The sequence below is a fragment of the Syngnathoides biaculeatus genome, chromosome 4 (assembly GCF_019802595.1).
Source record: "Syngnathoides biaculeatus isolate LvHL_M chromosome 4, ASM1980259v1, whole genome shotgun sequence".
In the NCBI taxonomy this organism is placed as follows: Eukaryota; Metazoa; Chordata; class Actinopteri; order Syngnathiformes; family Syngnathidae; genus Syngnathoides; species Syngnathoides biaculeatus.
Window position 1 is genome coordinate 21243127 of NC_084643.1, and position 22272 is coordinate 21265398.

Genomic DNA, 22272 nt, shown 5'->3' on the forward strand with positions numbered 1-22272 from the left:
GGGTCCTGTATGGGCCAGTTCGTTCTGTCAGGTCCCATCGGAAACGAGAGTAGGACCCAAATGCAGGAACTCGGAAGACGCAAGGTAGTTCAAGAAGAGACACGTTTATTATATGCAGAGGTAGGGGATCGAGCAGGCAGTCCGGTGCAGCAGCGGTAGTTGGGACGTCGGGCGAAGAGAGCAGGTGAGCGGACAGGCAGGAGTCGGTACACAGGAGAACAATCAAAGCAGGCAGAAGTAACGAAGGAGTCAGGCTTACAAGATTGGTCGGAGAACGGACGAAGGTCGGTACACACAGGTTCGATCAGGGATACCGGAGCACACGAACGATACGTGAAGATCATACGAACTGCCGCCGGCCAGTTGTCATCGCGGTCATATAAATCCACAGCATAATCAGGCTGCATGAGGCGCAGGTGTGCACCTTCCAATCAGCGCACCTGCGCGGACACCCGCCCAGCCCAGGCTGGAGCGGCAGGATCATGACACAATCTAGGTATGTTGTGATGTTCGTTGAAATAGAAACATTTGCTACTTTTTTTTTCACTGCCACATTTTCCTTAGTAGCAAGCAGAATCTTTTATTCACGAATAATAAAAGGCTTTTTAGCTTTTCCAATGTGTTTAGCCACTAAGAATGATGCTTTCAGTGCAGACACATTTTTTGTAATGGTGGCTGTCAATAATTGTTTCTCTCCTTCATATTCACTTCACATTTCTTTCCTCAAAATATCCAAGGACTTGTATTTTAATGCACAGTGTGGTGAAGCAGTTTTTGGACTGGCCTTTCAAAGCAGACTGTATACTATATACTCCATTATACAGAACCAGTGTACTTCAGAATCACATGTGATTAATCTATAACTCCAAGAGGACTCTTATTTTACTATATACTTTAAAAAAAATTGTTGGCCATCTGTGACCACTTAGGAGTCAGTGTCTTTTCCCCTTGGCAAAGAAGTGCTCCAACAGATTTTGTTTTTGGAACATTGTTGTCAGACTTAGTGTGTCACTGATACATACAAGAAGTTGTGGTGAGTAGAGCGAAGGCGGAAATAGTTGTATAGAAGAAAGAAACTAATAAATGTGTGCAGTACCCACAGCCAATATTACTGGCTCTGGAGCACGTGCCACTGCACTATGAATTGCTCCCGTAAGGTAGAACACACACTGGTGCTTACAGAGGGGAAAAGAAGTACAGCAGGTGAAATAATTTATAGTATATATATGTTTAACGTCACCCTTTTTCTCGCTACAAATATGACAAAAGGTACCACTGACCTGTAAATTTCACTAGATGTTGGGAACAACTCAAGTAATCCACACAAGCAAAGAAATTAGAACAACAGCACAGTGAACAACCAGTGAGAGCACAAATGTCAAACTTTAGGCCTGGGGGGGCCAGTTCTGTCCCGCCACGTGATTGTCGAGCGAAGTGAAAAACTATACAAAAATTTCAAATTGTCATGTATCATAGTGGATAATGTTGAGATATTATAAGCATTTGTATGTTACCTAACATGAACAATTGTTGAAAAACCCTTGTTTTCTGATTCCAAAAATAGTTGAAAAATTTTGTGTGTCAATATCTATCCATCCAGACCCACACAGGCAGAACACGCAAACCCCAAACCAGGCAAGGCCAGATTTGAACATGGGTAATCAGAACTGTGAGACAGATGTTCTCACTCGTCGACAACAACCATGTCAAAGATTAGCAACAAAATTTATCTGATGGCATTAATATGTAAGTATCCATCCAGCCATTTTTTTAGCTGCTTATCCTTACAAGGGTCGCAGGAGTGCTGGAGCCTATCCCAACTGTCATTGGGCAGGAGGCAGGGTAAACCCTGAACTGGTTGCCAGCTAATCGCAGGGCATTAATATGTAGAATGTGATATATAGTTTGAATAACGCCCACTGTACCCCTTAAACCATTTCCCTATTGGAGTCTAGCTGAAGAAATTCTTCCAGGTCAGTACGACCTTGCACAGATAGACCGGTCTAAAAAAATTGGATGGATGGTTAGCCTTAAAAAAAAAATAAATAAAATTGTTACATTATTAGAGAACACATGCCCTTAAAAGGTACTACTAAATTCTGACATTTTAGAGAGGTTTGGCATTATGTATGCAAACATTTGTTATTGTTTAAAAAAAAAAAGACAACAGCGCAGATTACTTTTGTGTGACAATGCTTTTAAAGGACCCACGCCTTTAAACAATGAATCAGTGGATTAATCAGTTCAAATCACTCCTCTGTCAAGAATAATTGAACCAGTTGTAAACTGCCTTTTTAGCTCTTTCAATCCATAAAAACAAAGGCTGCCCACTTTGTTTTATTTGTATGGCCTGAGTTACTTTTGCTGATTGCACTCTCAACCATTTTGAATGAAAAGCTGCAAGAGGTGAATCATTTCAAGCATTGTTCTAAAGTGCACCTTTCACAGCAAGTGTGAAGCTGAAAAGTGGATTGGGTCAGTAGAAGTGGTTAAAAAAAGTTTTCTTTCTTAAAAGAAATACAAATGTATCGTATTGCATAGCATCTGCAAAATGTCTGACCCATCATATTATTATTCTATGTGATAGAAAGTTTTCAAATCAAATGTCCATCCATCCATTTTTTAGCCGCCTATCCTCACAAGGGTCGCGGGAGTGCTGGAGCCTATCTTAGCTGTCAACGGCCAGGAGGCAGGGTACACCCTGAATTGGTTGCCAGCCAATCGCAGGGCACATGGAGACAACAGCGGCAGTCACAATCACACCTAGGGGCAGGGGTAATTTCAGGAGGTGGGAGGAAACCAGAGTGCCTGGAGAAAACCCACGCAGGCCTGGGAGAACATGGAAACTCTACACAGGCGCGGGCAGGATTGAACCTGGGTCCTCAAATTGTGAGGCCAATACTTGACAGCTGCTCCACTGTTTCACCCGCCTACAAAAAATATGAATACTTTTTCATTTGTGAAAAAAAACCCAGTAAATGTTCCTCTTTCCCTCTTTCCAATTCTTCGGTTAAACCACTAAAAAACAATTATATTATAATGTTTTCATACTGTATATAAGTAGTAGAATAGTACAGTATAAGTTATGTTGGTGATTAAAAAGTAAAAAAATAAAATAAAGCAAATGCTGTTTTTTTTTTCTTTGTTGAACACATGGGGGAACAATATTTTTTCTAGGGTGACAACAAAGTAGCTACACTGGTGCATTCTAAAATGTGTTGCATTGGAAGAGCATTATTTGGTACACTGACAGAACAAAAACAAAAGAAATGAAGAGTTTGTTTTCAAAACTAGACATAGGCATTTTTTTCAGATTTACGAAACTCGCGCCAAAATTATCCAGCTCCGAATGGATAATTTTGGCGCGAGTTTCGTAAATCTGAAAAAAAAATGCCTATGTTTCGTTTTGAAAAAAAACTCTTCAAATACAGATTCGTCTGTTTCTCAGGGTTGAGGGGTACTAAGACGGAGGCTCATTTTAATATGCTTTGTAACCTGTCAGAATGTTTTGACATTTAAAATTACATTAGCTAACCTATTTTTAACCATTGTGGTATTCACCATTTTTTTTTTTTACCTCAATCATCACCTCTACGTAGAATTTCGGATTGATGACAAAAATGTGGCTCTGTTTGGTTAGCTGATTTTAGGAAAAGGGACATAAGACAATTTATCAGCTCCCATGGATCAACTCTAATCAACCATCTGTGGGGGTTGCTGTACAAGATCCTTTCCCAGATTTTTTTAAGCCACCCACCCCTTTCAACAGCCCAAAAGAGTTGGCACACCTTCTCTCCTCCAGACACACTGAAAAATAAAATAAATTGACAGTGAATAAAGGCATGATGTTTTATTGGTAAAAAATAAAAATGGAAAATAATAATAATTTTTTAAAGTTCAGTATATAAAAAAGCCACACCAAAAAGAAAGTTTAGGAATTCCATCTGTACAAGAGTTAAATGTATTCATTGATGAACACAAATGAATGTAGTTTTCGAGGTTTCTATTATAGTTTTTGTCCTGCTCAAAAGTTGCTTTTTGTTGCCTTTTAGGTTCACCAGTTATACCAGCCCATCCAGATGTGCAATGTTTTTCAATGTTTGCTTAGCTTTTTTGCTTATAGAAAAGGGTTAATTCAACTGGTCTCTACCTGAGACACACATTTTCACATGGTCATGAAGTTGGAACCCACTTTAAAATCCAGGAAATTATTTTTTTAATCAAAATGAAAATCCTAGACAATTTATTGATGTCATGTTTTTAAAGTTAAACACACATAATAATGTACAAACTGTATGTCAGAGAAAATGTTCAGGAGAGTGACAGAGAGACCTAGAGTGAGTAGTAGTTGTAGTAGTAGTAGTAGTCACAGTAGTAGTAGTAGTAGTAGTAAGACACATAGACATCATATGAATCTGAAATTGGTTAAAATGTGGGTAAAGGGGCACTATAGTACTACTCTTATAACCTTTACACTTGGTAAGGCAGAAATAAAGACGCTGATCATGAAAGATTATATATGAACCTTGGAGTCAAGACCAAAAAGCTCCTACTAAATATTTATTTCAAGAAACAAACACATTTATAAAATATTCAGTGTGTACAGTTGTATTGGCAATTGTAGGGATCTCTGCCTGAGCTGTTGACTAGAAACCACATCGAACATCACATCCAACAGGCCTTACAACTGCAGATCATCGCATCAGGTGTGTTTACTTGAACTTTTCCGAGATCAGCCATGGAGACATCTCATCAAATATTAGGTTTGCACAGGTGTCTAGTCCGAATTTGAAAATAGCCCAAAACTGTCTTTGTAAAACTCAGCTACACTTAGTGGGGTCTCGGTGCAGTAACTTGAAAGATCATGCTTTCACATTTAAACAGTGTGTTGTGCTCTATGTGGGAGGTGGACGCCAGCAGTGATCGCATAGGGGGACCAGCAGTTAGATGAAGACAATTGTGGCCTGTGGTGGGGATTCTGGGTATATAGCGCAGGCAGGTACAATCTACAGACAACAGCCAAGTTTTACGTCTTTGATGACAATTTAAACATGTAGCGATATTGCATTTGGATTGGCATTCATCCACCTCCACTGCCTCATAGAGCAGTATATTAATCCATAGCTCAGTGTTTCAAGAAGCTATAGACAATTCCTGAGAGTTGAAACCATTCTCGCGTGATTTCAAGTACAGAGCTCCTAGATTGAGCACACTGATGGGCTTTGGAGTTATGCTGCAAGATGAAAATCTTATGAGAGGTTGGTTTATTTCTTCTTCACAGTTGAGATTGCACTGAGTGAGCGAGACACTAAACCCAGCATACACTTGGGCAAAATGCAGTGGCACTGTTCCAGCTCTGACAGCTCTCCTCAGAGTGTAAATTGAATTTGCCCGTGCGGTACAATTAAAAGATTAAAATTTCAGTGGAACAAAACAATGTCGGCCAATGTAATGTTCAGTGATGGACCAAGGTTCTGTCTGCGGAAGCTGGACGGCAGGATCAAATCATAGAGACGGAGTGAACAATATTATGCAGATTGCTTCACAGATCTTTGAATGAGATTCTGGAGCCAGCAGCGATTCCATATCTCCAGAATCAGTGATTTAACTCTATCCTCCAGGATCACAACACTCCCTCCCAGAGAGCCAGGATAATCAGAGTACTCCAAGAATTTGGAAGTGCAGAAGACAGAGCAGTCTGCTGTGAGTACATACAGTACATCAACCCAGTTGAGCCCTTCTGAGATCAGTTTGGGCATGCTGTTTGTTCCAGAGTGACGAACGCAACAGTGCTTGTTGACTTTCAACACTCCTGGTCGAAGGGATGACATGGCATCCGACAACAAAATGAGATCAGGGCAGTGACCAGCATGAGGAGGAGGCGCCAAACTCTTGTGGCTGTGTAACATTTTGACTCAAGAGTAAATGCTTTCTGTTTCCACGCTGCATTGAAAATTGGTGTTTTTAATACTTTGTAAACATTTGCTGTTTTGGGTTTTGTCAGTGAGTCTTACTTCATATGTTTCGCCTGAGCTAATGTTTTAATATTGATTTTCTTGGTCACTAAGTGTAAGCTCTGCGGGAGGAGCTACCATGATGCAAGCACAGGACAGATGATCGAAAATGTTGCAAATGCAGAATTAAAGATTGATGGTTATGTTAGGCATTAAAAAGCTGTGTGGCCTTTGACAAAAATTGTTCCCATTAAGATACAGTATCTTCTTATAGGTTCACTTCTTTGATTGGTTACATGAGTTCCTGATGAATATAAAAATGGCTGAAAATAGGTGAGGAAAATTTACTGAATAACACTTGGTGTGGCTTCAATGAGGACTTATTGCTTGTGTAGTGCAGATGGAAATTTGATTCAAGATGATTACGGATGATTACTTCGTCTCCTTAAACTAAAAGTGCTCCCAAAGGACACATAGAATTTCCATCTCCATGACCACCACCAAAAAGTGTACAGGAAATGCAAGGTAAGTTTTCAAGTGATTATATTTTAAAAAGCATTTATCTAATACTGGCACTATTCTGTAAACATATGTCTACTGTCCACAAAATGCTAAAAAAAGAAACAAACAATGACAGTACATACTATACAACTCTGTCAGTTTGACCAAATTAAGTTACTGTAGATCTCATCTCCCAACATTTATCTATACGACACATATTTTATTATACATTTGAAAAATCTCACGGCATACCAACAAACGAAAGTGTCGCATAAACTGGGTACACTGGTTAATCATCATGAAGTGCTTGAGGATCCATCCATCTATCCATCCATCCATTAATTTCCAACACGGCCTATCCTGGTTAGGATGGCAGGGTTCTGGAGCCTATCCTAGCTGACTTCAGGCGAAAGGCAGACTAAACCCTGAACTGGTAGCCAGTCAGTCTCAGGGCACATATAAAGATGGACAACCAGCCACACTCACATTCAAACCATCACTGAGTGGGAACTGATCCCACGCTGCTCGCAGGCAGGTGTAAGACCACACCATCGGTGACAAAGAACATTTAATTTAACGTAATTGAAAAGTTATCCTTGCCCCTATATGTTGGTGGCATGAAGATGAACAAAGTTGCAATTATGTATACTATTTGTCTTTACAGTGCATATCTACAAACTAAATAACAATGACATGAGGAGGTTGTGCTAAAACATATAACTTTATATGTAAAGTATAAATAAAAACCGAATACAATTATTTGCAAATCATGTTCAACCTTTAATTAATTGAATACACAAAAAAGACAAGGCTTCACTAATGGTGTATGGGTTCATACTGTATTCCTGACTTTGGTGTAGGCATTTTGGGATTGATTCCCGCTCAGTGATGGTGTTAATATCTGCCCTGCAACTGACTGGCGGCCAGTTTAGGGTGTAGTCTGTCTTTTGCACAAAGCTAGCTGGGATAGGCTCCAGCTCTCTCCTGACCCTTGTGAGGAAAAGTGCCTTGGATAAGGGATGAATGGATGGATGGAATGATGGATGGATGGATGGAAGGACAAAAAAAAGACAATATATTTAATGTTCAAACCAATAAACGTCATTATTTTAGCAAATAGTCATTAAGTTAGAATTTTATGGCTGCAAAACCTGGCAAAAACCTGGGACAGGCTCATGTTTACCATTGTGCTACTTCACCTTATCTTTCAAAAACATTCAATAAATGTTCGGGAACTGAGGACACTAATCGCTGAAGCTTTGTAGGTGGAATTACTGATGTATACCGTCAGATGTTCAAGAGTTCAGGGTGTCTGTTGTCATATTTTCATAATGAGTGACACATTTTTAATGGGAGACAGGTCTGGACTGCAGACAGGCCAGTCTAGTATCCACACTCTTTTACTATGAAGCCACATTATCGTAATACATGCAGACTGTGGTTTGACATTGTTTGGTGAAATAATTAGGGGTGTCCATAAAAAAAATGTTGCTTGAATGACAGCATACATACCTTTCATCATTAATGGCGTCTTCACACACACACACACACACACACACATATAACACAGCCCCATACCAACCCTGATGCTGGCTTTTGAACTTTGCGTCCATAACATTCTGAATGGTTCTTTTTCCATTTGGCCCAAAGGACATGACATCCACAATTTCCAAAAATAAAACTCGTCGGACCACAGAACACTTTTCCACTTTGCATCAGTCCATCTAAGAACGTTGAGGTCATCGAGGTGGTTAAAAAGCTCCTCCGCATTGTGAGGAGCCAGATGAGGTGGCTGGGCCATCTGATCCGGATGCAACCTCGATGCCTCCCTGGTGAGGTGTTCAGGGAATCTCCCACCAGAAACAGACCCCAGCGATGACTCGGGACACGCTAGAGGGACTAGATCTCTTGGCTGGGCTTGGAATGCCTCAGGATCCCTCTGGAAGAATTTGACGAAGTAGCTGGGGAAAGGGAAGTCTGGGTATCCTTGTTAAAGCTGCAGCCCCAATAACCTGACCTGGAAAAGCAGTATCAGGTGGATGGATGGACGGTTTTCTGAAGTGTTCTCATGTGGTGCTATCCTTTACACATTGATGTTGTTTTTGAACCAGTACCGCCTGAGGGATCGAAGGTCATGGCCATTCAATGTTGGTTTTTTGGCCTTACATGCAGTGATTTCTTCAGATTAACGGAAATTTTGGGGGATATTATGGACAGTAGGTGATGAAATCCCTAAATTTCTTGCAAACGTTGTTTGAGGAGCATTGTCCATTCACTGTTCGACTATTTTCTCACGCACTTGTTAACAGAGGTGAACCTGATCCCATCTTTGCTTGTGAATGACTGAGAAATTCAGGGAAGCTCCTTGGCACCCACCTCTTCCCAATTAACTCATTCACCAGTCGGATGTTCCAAAAATCCGTTCAATGGGCATTCCTAAACTTTCTTTTATGCTGCCTGTCCCACCTTTTTTGGAACATGCAACCATAAAATTCTAAGGAAAAACAAGAGACAGTAAAAAGGGCATGTCAGTTTGACTGAATTCCATTGCTATAGATTTAGAAAAAAAATCTCACATCATGCCACCAAACAAAAGTTTCACTTAAAGTGGGTAAACAGGTTAATAGTCATCAAATGGAAAGCATTTAACTTAATTTAGTGTGCCATTTTCCCAGATCACTGGGATAAGCTCCATCTTTCCCACGACCCCTGTGAGGATACGCAGCTCAGATAATGGATGGAAGGATGGCTTTTAAATATTCAAACTTGTCATGTTTTTTAAAAGTGATGTTTATGGCTGTAGTCTTGTTACGTGCTCAGCTTGTCTCTGTCTTGTTTTTGACTAGCTCTTGACACCTAAAAGTGTGTCTTTTCTTGGTTTGTGAAAGTTCTGTTCTTGGGGAAGTCTTTGGTCTTGGAGAGTGTAGCACAACTCTAAACAGCATTTGAGAGAACAGCATAAATGATTTGTATGTTGCTTTCATCATTCTTATTCACTGCCTTATTTTGGACGTGGTTAAAATTTAGACCTCGTAAAAAATCATCATTGAGGAAATGACTCATGAATTGATTTTTTCTGTTGCTTTCACAGTGAAATGGACAGCATGCTATGAACTGACATTTGCTACCAGGCTAGCGATTATGACAGCATGAAGTCAAACCAACCAAATATTTTTTACATATCTCTAAGAAAATGCCTTTCACAAACCCTATAATGGGATTTTTTGGTTCCCATTCTGGCCCTTTAGAAGTGGTTGCTACCCTTCTCTATTTTAACGCAGACTTGTGATCATCCCTGCACAATTATTTCCAAAATTCAATTAATGTATCTCCCTCACTGGTAATGTGGTGTACACTGCTGCTGCTTTCGTACAAGCAGTGTGGGTTTAATTCCGGTTAGTCCCCAGATACCTGGCCACAGCTGGGTGCCAAACCCAGATTAAAAATGTATGGATTCAGGAAGTACATCTGCCATAAAAACAGTGCCAAACAAATTACAAAAGTGATTGCTGTGACCCCTGGTGGGAATGTCATATTTTGCAACATCATTGAAAAACACAGCAAAAGGATTTTTATTTTTTTATAATTAAGGAAAATCTTTCATGAAATATCTGCTTGTGCACCACAAACAGGTTTTGGTCACCATTTTCCAAACTGTAGCTGATTGTTAAAAAACACATTGTGAAAAATTCCATCTCAAGGATTATTACTTTTTTTTTTTTTGAATGGAGCGATATGGTGAGAATTTTAACAGACAAATCTATTCAACGTGTTTGTGGTCAGTATGGTACAGAATTTGGTGTTGATCTTGAATATAAAGACAACATCACAAAGTTCTTCTGTAATATGAATCAAGTAATTAGCCATTGCTGAGTCACGTTACCTAAATGATGTACTCTGTGATGGGTTATTGATTAGGTGCACTTGTCATGCGGTCTCCTCCTCTCTGTCTCTCTTAGATTGCCATTGGTTAAGCGTGAGGCGGGATCCTGGGTGGTGAAGCCTGTTTAGGGGAGGAACTTCAAGCGCACAAACACGCAGCCAAAGAGCGGAGAAGATGCTTTTCCGCTTTCCTTCAGCTGTTCTGCGATTACGCTCATCTCTCTTCTCTCAAAGCCGCACAAGCTACACGTGGCGGCTTCACAGACGGAACTTGAGGTGACTGGACCGCTCCTGTACGGAGGAGCCAGTGGCACGTGGGGAGCGAGCGCCTGCAAAAAGCCAACGTCGCTCAACTGTGGACCACTTCGTGTCGGTATGGGTGCGCTGAATAAAGGACGCCACCTTTATACTGCCGCTCTTCTACTTTGTGTTTATTGCACGGCTTTTGTCATCTCCAAAGGTAAGAACAAAATCTCACGGGCACTTCGGGTGACTTTTTTTTTTTTTTTTGGTGGCATTCATGCGGTTGCGCACCATTAGATTTCTGCAAAATATGATAAGACACGGAATGCTGCAAATATTACAACGCACATCAAATTTTCCTGGAGGATTGTCTCTCACCATCTTTAATTTGAGTTTGTGTCCCGATGCGCAGAAAGGGTTATGCTCTTGACTGAGCATCACGACGTCGCGAACACGGTGAAGTGAAGTTAGTACACTATTTATGATCTCTACACTCAGGCTTTGAATTGAAAGAATTTTCACATTTCACATTTTCCGAGTTCTTATATGTTAAATAAATCTCTCCGTGTTGCACGCTGTGCAACAGGCATGCCTGTTCATTTCGGGCCGATTTACAAGAATTAATGTTCGTTCAAAAACATTATTTTACATTTATACACACACGCACACACACACACACACACACATACACACACACACACACACACAACACACACACACACACACACACACACACCACACACACACACACACATACATCTAAATCTATCTATCTATCTATCTATCTATCTATCTATCTATCTATCTATCTATCTATCTATCTATCTATCTATCTATCTATCTATCTATCTATCTATCTATCTATCTATCTATCTATCCATCCATCCATCCATCCATCCATACATGTACACACACATATATCACTGTTATTCTTTGCAAGTAATGGAATTTGCGTTTAACTTATGCCAATTGGTTTTCTCTTTTTTTTTCTTTTCTTTTCTTTTTTTTTCTTTTTTACTGAATCTACATACATACTACATTACATAAAAACTCCAATCCAATCTGATCTAAAAATATTGGAAAAGTCGTCATTTATCAAAATATCACAATTCCTTTTGATGCCCTTCGCAGTCAACTGAAAACTTTTGGGTTTGCCATTAAAAAAAAAAAAAAAAAAAAGCTTAATATGTGACAAGAGGTAAAAAAAAAAAATCAGATTTTATTTGTTTCTGGGCATGACATACAACTTAAAAGACATCATCTTTTATCTAACCCCCTCTACCTCCCCATTTATTCTTAGTAAATAAAATAACACACTGACAGCTTCATTTTGTTTGCCAGGTCTCGTTTTGCATTGGTGAATCAAACAATAAATGTCGTATGTCACTGAATGTCAACACTCAATGTCAGGGTTCGACTTTGCCAATGGAGACTAAATTGATACTCATTAGTGGTGTAACCAACATGAAAACAATAAAGTTGTACATAGGTCACAACTAAGGGTTTGTTAAGTGGAAAGAAAATGGAAAATCAGTCAGAACCATTGAATAAACATTTGCCTTAGCAATAGCCATAAAATATATAAATATACAAAATTATAGTTTATATTTAGAATTACATGTATTTTATGCATTTAATTTAATTTCACTATTTAATTAGGTTTAGTGACACTGATGGTGCAGTGCTACACATGCTTGACTCTGGTGTGGGACTTGTTGGTTCAATTCCTGCTTAGCAATGGTGTCGATATGCGCCCTGCGATGGATTGGCGACCAATTTGGCCATTTACCCGAAGTTAGCTGGGATAGGCTCCAGCACTCCCGTGACCCTTGTGAGGATAAGCATCTTGGAAAATGGATGGAATTAACATCTCAACAGTCAGCATCACATTTTCTGTAGTTTTCAAGTGTGACATTTTGAACAACAGCTACTGACGTATATGAGTTGTAACTCCTAAATTACAGCCTTGCTTTCATGGATCATTCTATTCTGATTATAATGGATCTTTCCGCTCCCTGAGCCATGTCCCACAAGCTTTCAAAATGGCGATTGAACACAACATGCTTGAAGTCGATTCTCTATCGCGTATTCCAGATAATATTGGGGTATGTTTTTTGCCAAATGCGTCAGACTTGTCCAAGAGAGTTCTACAGAAAGGTCTTAACTATTTCACGCAAGGATATGTACACCGAATTAAGATTTTGGACAGAGCATGACGCAATGTCAGAATTACAGCGAAATGTTGGTGATCGATGCAAAAAAGCCTCACAAACTTCATACTGAAATGCAACAGGATAAAATAGTGGAATCGTTCTGTGCATGTAAAGCAGAATGAGTACTTTTTACTTACTTACTTACTTACTACGAGTAATATCATTGTAGTCTTTATAAGTGAATGGGTGTATTCATTTGACTTGGCTCATAATCGAACCCAGTGTTATGTCTTAATAGTCAGATGTGATACAAATAGACAAATATAAATTTCTCTTGCATGACATATCACCCATTTACGTATCACTAACCCGAGTCTTTGGCATAAAACATTGCACACTTCATTCAGCAGGTGAGTTACACACTAACAAAGTGGAAGTTGTTCTCCTGCAATGTATAAAGCACTGATTAGAATTAAATCAAATTCAGAGATGATACTTCTCCCTCACTTAGCTTCGAATTTACAGCCTTGTGTTTGTAGATATTGTCCACATTTAGTTGTACGTGGGGTCTTCCGCAAGCCATCATCCATCGTAGACACTTCGTCAACTGTGTTTTAGGCTTTGGAAAATGAATCAACCGGGCCCCTTGTAACCTAGCAGGAGATCTTTCATCAGAATTGCATGTTCCCCAAACACATCTGTGGACCATTTTCTTCATAATATTAACTTTTCCAAGCGCACGCTACTGACAACCAGCATTGCTTGTGGGACAATACGCCGAGAGGAGCGTGTCAAGCCAGGGGTTAAGACAATGCAGCCATCTGACTGCCTATTATTGTACAAGTGATTGACAGATCACAAAGGTCAATTGGTGTAGATACCCAAACGGAATGAAAGTGCTCCATATAAATACTTCAATTGGAATAAACCGAGTGAATCAGAATCCAATTTCATTCAGATTCACATGGGTGTAACATTCCTTTTGATAGTGATGGAATGACATGACATATCCACGATGAAGTAAGGATTTTGCACAGCCATTCTGATTAAGAAAATACACACCTGATCGGAATAAGTCATGTCACAGTTGACCAGAGATCATCATTTGGAATGACAAAAATGTCTCCATATGAACTCAACTACGATCAGGGTCCCTCTTCCCTCCAACAGACAAAAAAAAAAAAAAAATCTACGACCAAGACCAAAATTGGCAACATTGAAGACAAAAGTGCTGCTGTAATCGTCCATCAGAGACAGTGGCACTGAAGGAACAAGAGGAAGCACCACTGGAGAGGGCGGAAATGAAGATGTTGTGGTTCTTTCTAGGAGTGCGCATATTGGACAGGATTAGAAATGACAGCCAACGTTAGATGTTTTGAAGACAAGGTTCGAGAGAGCAGACTTCGATGGTTTGGACAGAGAGAGTGAGTAAATAGGTAAAAGGTCTGATGAGGATTGAGGTGCCAGGCAAAAGAGTGAGTGGAAGACCAAAGGGAAGGTTGAACGATGTTGTGAGGGAACACATGAGGGCAGTTGGTGTTAGAGAGGAAGATGCAGGAGATAGGTGCACAAGGAAAAAGATGATGCGCTGTGGCGACCCCTAACGGGAAAAGCCGGAAGGAAAACAAGAAGTGCTGCTCTTGCTCTCGTTTACCACACGTGCAGTTTATATCAAACTAAAAGCACCCCTTCAGAATAATAGCACTGTATAATTAGTGTGTTATATTGACTTCAGAGGTGGCACGGCGGTTCAGCTGGTATAGCGTTTGCCTCGCAGTTCTGAGGTCCCAGGTTCAATTCCGGACCCGCCTGGGTGGAGTTTGCATGTTCTCCCCGTGCCTGCGTGGGTTTTCTCCGGGCAGTGCGGTTTCCTCCCACATCCCAAAAACATGCAACATTAATTGGACGCTCTAAATTGCCCCGAGCTGTGATTATGAATGTTGCTGTTTGTCTCTATGTGCCCTGCAATTGGCTGGCAACCAGTTCAGGGTGTACCCCACCTCCTGCCCGTTGACAGCTGGGATAGGCTCTAGCACACCCCACGACCCTTGTGAGGAGAAGCAGTGAAGATGGAATGACTTCAGAAAGACTGTGAGGTTCATTCAAATAATTTGGACTGGTCGGATGCAGCTCAAGCGGCCGACTTTGTCCAGGTCTGGCCTAAAATAACTGGTCGTAAAGCAACGTCGTCCAGATGGGAAGAGTGATGACTCAAGAACATGAATAAAGTACAGATGCGACACGAGAAGATCAAGTGGAGGACTAGAAAATTCAAATCCCATATTGGCAAAGTAAATGATGAAATCAAATTGGAATTGACCCAAAAAGAACAGAGACAAACCTAAAATAAGTTTGGGACAAGACGTGATTGACTGACAAAGATGAACCTTTTTGCTTACACTGGAAAGGCTTGAGTTTTGAGTAAAAATGGGAAGTGCTCATATGTCCTAACAAATTTCATCTGTGAAAGTCATGGCTTGGCCTGGCACAGGTTCCCTAGGTTGATTTATTTTCATTGGCGCAAACCCTAAAGCAGAAAACAAGTTCATCAGGAAGGTTTAAGACATTCCATATCTAAACTCTATTGAGCCATTTAGGACATTTCATAATTGCTGTATGGAGAGATCGAACAAAATACAATTTACTGATCATTACTAATTTAATGACATTAGTGTCTGAAAAAAATATAATTTGTCTATGTACATATGTTAAGATGCCCATCTTGGTCACATAATACGGTAGTGAAAAAGTGAGCCCAGAAGCTAACAAAAATAATTCATAAAAAGCAGTGGAGCGTTTCTTCAGAAGGTCGAATGATGTGACAGAAGAAGAATAGCTTATTTCCAATTGAAAACAAAGCTGAATTAGAGAGACAAATTGCAGTCCCGTGGCATTGGTGAGCACATCTGCCTCACAGTTCTGAGGACCGTAGTTGAAACCACTTTGTGTATTTTCTCCAGGTACTCCATTTTCCCTCCATATCCTAAAATCAGGTATGGTAGGTTGATTGAAGACTCTAAATTGCCCACAGTTTTAAATGTGCGTGTTAATGGTTGTTTATATGTGTCCTGTGAATGGCTGACGACAAGTTCAGGATGTACCCCACCCCTCACCCGAAGATAGTTGGGATAGTCTCTAGCAGGCCTGCGACACAAGTGAGTATAATTGGTACAGAAAATGGATGGATGGGTCCACAGTCCTACTTAAAATACAAGTTTATTGCTACATGTGATGACAGGCAATACTTTCAGCCAATAACTTCCTTATATATAGTATCTTGCTTTCATTTCCAGCATCTGATTTTTTTGAAGTGGGATTTTCTTCAAAGTATAACCTGTTGACAATCAGTTAGTACGATGTCAAATAATAAACCTTGTGAACCTGAAGTACAGTGTACATTGTAAAGAGTGTAAAGTATATTGGTTACCGCCACACTAATCCAAATACTGACTGTCTTGGTTCCCATTGTATCCCAGTTTGATGTCTTTATTGGAACAGAAGGACGCATCTTCAGGCAGGCAGTCATCTCGCTGCTGTAGAGTTGATCATTCATCATCATACTATCGTGACTCCATATCACTATTGTCATTAAACCATTTTATGTCACGGGAGAATGGTGAAGGAAATACAAGCCCAAGACAGTCATACTGGTGTGAATGTTTTACTTGTGTCTTGTATGAGAATCAATAGGAGCCCTAAACGTGCCATCTCCAATGGAACACATACTGAAATCATTGTCCATAAAAAGGAAAGGAAAATACATATAAAAAGTTGTTGAGGCATTTGTGTTCCGACACATTTGAAATGCAATGTAAAAACAAGAAAATAAAGCAATATTTTCACTTCTGTAGTCGTAAATTGCACATAATCTGAGAGAGCTGTAACAATGTCAGCACAGACTGAATGTCAATTTGTTTTTCAGCAACTTTTTATGGTGATTGTTCACATCCACAAACATTTTTTACTTCCTGTGAATAATAAGCCTTCTGTTGTTTGACATTCAATGGTTGCCCTTGGTCCTCAGAGACCTCTGTACTAGTGATACAAATAAATAACCTGGTTTTCATATTGCGCCTTTTATTTTCTACCAAATCACTTCACCATCCATCCTAAACAAAGACATAAGGAAAGGATGAAAATCTATGTCCAACAATCATCAAGTCTACAGATAATAATTTGTACATACCTGGTCTTGTCCAATTTAAAATTAATTAGGAACAGCTTTGTGGCCCCCCAAATTAATTAATTAATTAATTATGTTTTCCATTTTTTAAAATCAATTCATGAAAATAATTGCCAACGTCAGCCTGTGAAACAATGTGGAGGTTCCGCTCATTTTAATCTTTGAAGGCAAGGGCTTTTTGAAGGGCAATATGGATGGCAGGTTCCCAATATTCTCCCCAAATTTTGCAACTGCTGGCATTTGATGAAAAATAAATTGTCCCATATTCATTTCAAGTCAAGCAGATTCCGTGGAGCACTACTTGTTGAAAGCCACTTGACAGAAGGGAAGAAACAGAAAATGACCTCCTTCCTCCTTCTCATGGAGCAAAAAAGCCTTTTAGCTCTTCAAAATAAAACACTCCTCTCAACCACCTTTCACCAATACATAACAAATAGCTGTAAAGCAAAAAAAGGTAGCCTTGGTTGTCCACTACATACTTTATCTTTGTTTATTTAAACACAAATAAATAACTATATGAAAGTTATACCATGACTAACTGTGACAAAAATCTCTATATTTGTTACATTGTCAGTAGTCACAGGTATAAGTACAGGTACATTCATCCATTGATTCATCCATCCATCCATCCATCCATCCATCCATCCATCCATCCATCCATCCATCCATCCAACAATCCATCCATCCATCCATCCATCATCCATCCATCCATCCATCCATCCATCCATCCATCCATCCATCCATCCATCCATCCATCCATTTTCTTAGCTGCTTATCCTCACGGGAGTTGTAGGAGTGCTGGAGCCTATCCCAGCTGTAAATGGGCAGTAGGCGGGGTACACCCTGAACTGGTTGCCAGCCAATTGCAGGGCACATCGAGACAAATATCCGGGCTAACAATCACAATTAGGGGCAATTTAGAGTGTCCAATTAATGTTGCATGTTTTTGGGATGTAGGAGGAAACTGGAGTGCCCGGAAGAAACCCATGCAAGCATGGGGAGAACATGCAAACTCCACACAGGAAGGGCCGGGATGGAACTCGGGACCTCAGAACTGTGAGGCCAACACTTTCCAGCTTCGCCACCGTGCCGCCGACAGAAATTGCTCCGCAATCAAAAATAAGAAAGGAGCAATTTTACATCCTTGTCGGACTGATCTCAAAACCCAAAATCTATGAGTATTATTTCGAAATAATGTAAAACAACTTTATAAAACATTTCAATGGTTGACAATTTTTTTCCCAAAACCAAAAGTCTGGTGAGCTCAAAATGAAAAAAAAAGAAAAAAGTATGGTCTAACATATCAAATGCCTTGTAAGATTCTGCCCAAAAAACTACTTGAAAATCGCTATCAATATTGGCAGAATAGACCAATAAGCCAAGAACAAGTCGATAAAACTAGGTAGGCTAGGCTCCAGGACTCCCATGACCCTTGCAAGGCGAAGCGGCTCAGAAAATGGTTGGATGAATGGATGTTTTCGTCATTAATGTGCACAGAGCACCGCATATCGACAGAAAAAATTGAACTGTTGAAATTTTTGCTGTTTTATTAAAAAAGAAAAATTTGAAATATCACACAGCCATAAGTATACAGACCCTTTTCTCAGTACTTAGTCGAAGGACCCTTTTCAGCTTCCAGTCTTTCAACTGCAGATCCTCTTCAGTTCTGTCAGGATGAATGGTAAATGTTGCTGGACAGCCATTTTCAGGTCTCTGCAGGGATTCTCAATTGGCTTTAAGTCAGGGCTCTGGCTGGCCCATTCAAGAACAGTCACGAAGTTGTTCAGAAGCCACTTTTTCGGTATTTTAGGTATGTGCTTCGAGTCATTGTCTTATTGGAAGGGGAACCTTCAGCCCATTCTGAGGTCTTGAGTACTCTGGAAAGCATTTTCGTCCAGGATTTCCCTGTCATCTTGCCCTTGAAGCTGAAAATCACCCCAACAGCATGATGCTGCCATCACCATCCTTGTTGGGACTGTATTGGTCAGGTGATGACCAGTGCCTGCTATTCTCCACACGTACCACTCATAATTAAGGCCAACAAGTTCTACGTTGGTCTCACCAGACCAGCGAATGTTATTCCTCATGATCTTGGAGTCCTTCAGATTTTTTTATTTTTTTTTGCAAACTCCCTGCAGGTTTTCATGGATCTTGCACAGAGGAGAGATGTCCGCCAGACCACTTTACCATAACACCTTGATCGGTGGAGGGCTGCACTGATGGTTGACCTTCTAGAACTTTCTCCCATCTCCCGACTGTATCTCTGGTGCTCAGCCACAGTCTCTCACAAAGGCTCTTCTTCTGATTTAGTTTGACCAGCTCTAGAAAGGGTTCTGGTCATCTATCTATCTATCTATCTATCTATCTATCTATCTATCTATCTATCTATCTATCTATCTATCTATCTATCTATCTATCTATCTATCTATCTATCTATCTATCTATCTATCTATCTATCTATCTATCTATCGATACACACGCAACACATATTTGTTTCGGCATTGCATTTCGCGAGCGTGATCATGTTGGTCTATTGTCGCAGCATGCTATTTTTACACTGTCATACAAACATTTTCCTCTTCCTCTATAAAGACAACAGCTTGGCTCTAATGGGACTTGCCATGCTCGCCCGCACTTGGGTGAGATTTAAGCTCTTAAAGATCAATGGTGATGTTTGCATGCAATACGTCACAAATGGGGGTACTCCTGTGTAACACAAGGAATGGAAAGGCTTTTTAATGGCTTTGTAAAATTTGGTCAGAGAATGCAGCAGATACAGGTCAAAAGGTTTGACTTGTTTGCAGGTGGATATATTTGTTAGTTGAATGTTGGTTTATCCATGTTGGATTTAGGGAAGGCATGTTTGATTTAGTGAAGGCTTAGTTTTGTGTACAGAGTGAGAAAAAAAAACATTTATGTAGAGGGATAGGGATGAGTTCATATTTGATGAAGGATTATTCAAAGTACTCAGAACTGCCAGTACTGAATTGTTGAGAATTGCAAATAGGTTACACTAGAGGGAAATGGATAACCTGATTATAAACATTTGCCTTCTATACTTAGCAAATCTTTTCATATTTCTAACAGGGTTTGAAAGAAAACATAATTTTTGTTACTGCGACACATCTTACTAAAATGAGCAATCGACAGCTCCACAAGGTACTGTAAATGTTCTATTATTATCTATTTGGCGTGCAGGAGGGCATATTGTGTAGTTCATTTCTTTTTTTTTCAGGTTCAAATAGGAGTAGCCCAATTTTTTTTTCACTTACTGTATTTCCGAGCACAGTAAAACAGAAAGTGAAAGGGTTGCTATGATGCCCATGTTGGTAGAATGAATAATCATCATCAGTCTGTCTTAGTGACAATCTGCGCAGTTCATTGCCCAGATTTACATTTCAATTAAACCAAATGGTCATCCATTCCAAAATGATATACAGATAAAATGATAATCTCTTTTTCATATTAGGTAGTTGTAATGTGGGATTGCTTTCATTCCGGGACTGGTCTTGTACACTCTTAGAGTTATGTCTTTGCCATGTTAAGCCTGTACCCTTTACATTTCAATGACTGGGTTAATCAATTTCCTGCCTAAAGGTCCTAATGTAGTCAGCACTGAGCCATCCTGGAGATCATTTGAGTCTTATAGTCAGGTGGCTTTCAGGTATAGTGGATTTACATCCACACTCCCCTTTTCCATGGAGGGAATGAAGTGGAGGACCCAAGTGCAGGGAAGCAAAAGAAGAAAAAGAATGAAGCATCATCTTTATTGTCATTAACATGCATACACACAAAATTTGTTCTTTGCATTTCACCCATCACAATGAGCACACACATTTGTTAGAAGAGCACACGGGAGCAGGGGGTAGCTGAAACGCATCGGGAGGAGTTCAGGGTATCAGTGTTTTGCTCAAGGACACCACTACCTTGAGTCCCGGGGATGGGCCAGTCAGGGTCTTGAAGATAGGCCCCCACGGTGTCAGGCAATGATCTTAACCATTAGGACACAGCTGCTCAAGCAGAGAGCCAAGGTAGGAGTGCAGTCGTCTTAAAAATGATATTTAATTTAAAAAAAAGATGGAAAATAAGGCACATCGAAAACTCTATATTAACTGAACAAAGTTAAAAAAAATATACCTTCTAAGTAACAAAGAAACATGAAAACCAAACTACTGAGCACAAATCAACATGACGGGATATGAAAACATAGGGTGAGAGAAGATTACCTTTGACATATGACAAATGATAATGACAATAAACTGAAAGCAACCAGGGAATTAAATACAAACAGATTCCCGAGACAATATGGAACACCTGGACAATACACGAGTGGATGAGCGAGCTGATTGGTTGACACAAGGTAGAAGGCTGACGAGAAATAGCTCGAGACAAAATGACACTAAATGAGCAATGGACATGAAAAACATGGAAAAAACAACTAAACCCAAACAAAAACACACTTCGATGCTAATCAGTAGAGCAGAGATTACACAAATGCGTAAGGGCACTCTGTGTATGTTTAACTTAATGTGGAGCATTGACACACTCTTAACTGCTCTAAATGAAAAAGACACTGCATCTTGCAAATCCGTGACTCTTATAAGGAATAGTTCCTATTAACTGAATGTCTCTTGTTCTTTGTTCTTGTTAGTTTGTTTGTTCTGAATGTCATACCAGGGCGGCAGCGACTGCTGGAGACAAATTCATTGTGTGTTGTTACATACTTGGCCATTAGTGCTGATTCTAAGAACTCTGTCAGCCAAGGCCTATCTTTTAAGATTGGGTGACCATTTGTGTATGTGCTATGTTTGTGGGTTTTGTTGCCTTGACGTTTGTGGGTTTTGTTGCCTTTATGTACATCTCGCCATTGCTCTCTCGTGCTTTGCAGACAATGCGGCAGTCATGGGCAATAGAATTCCTCCATTCACAAACAAAATATAATGACTATTTACCTCATTCTCTACTTCCCTTTAAAGTTTTGACAAAAATCAATGAAGTAATATTGAGTTAATCTTGTAAAATTTGTGTTATCAGTTTTCTTTTTTAATTTAAAAATATGTAGTAATAGATCAATCAGTGTTTAAATGTTATTTTGCCCTATAAAAAGAATATTTCTCTGAATATAATGAATTCTTATATGTGGTGTAAATTATGAATATTTCTGCAAACTAATTAATAACATTTAGTTCTCAGTGGAGCTGTTACTCTCAAGCAACAACACGAGCAAAGCAATCTTTGGTGAAAAGCATTGCTAATGTATTTTCCCACTGTAATTGAGGCCTTTTCTGTGGATCAAATGGGGGCACGGAGTGATTACACAAGCTTGTACCGCTTCATATCTGTGGTTACAGACTAA

At 39.8% G+C, this 22272-nt stretch overlaps 1 protein-coding gene across 3 annotated transcripts in view; it reads left to right on the forward strand.

The window, feature by feature from the left end:
* Window positions 1-10484: 10484 nt before the first annotated feature.
* The window catches only part of unc5db (unc-5 netrin receptor Db), a 201617-nt gene continuing 189829 nt past the window's right edge, over window positions 10485-22272 (forward strand). For all 3 annotated transcript variants that reach the window (XM_061817331.1, XM_061817334.1, XM_061817332.1), the window contains exon 1: window positions 10485-10797. In XM_061817331.1, the coding sequence (XP_061673315.1) occupies window positions 10713-10797 (85 nt within the window). In that variant the 5' untranslated portion in view covers window positions 10485-10712. The remainder of the gene's footprint in view (window positions 10798-22272) is intronic.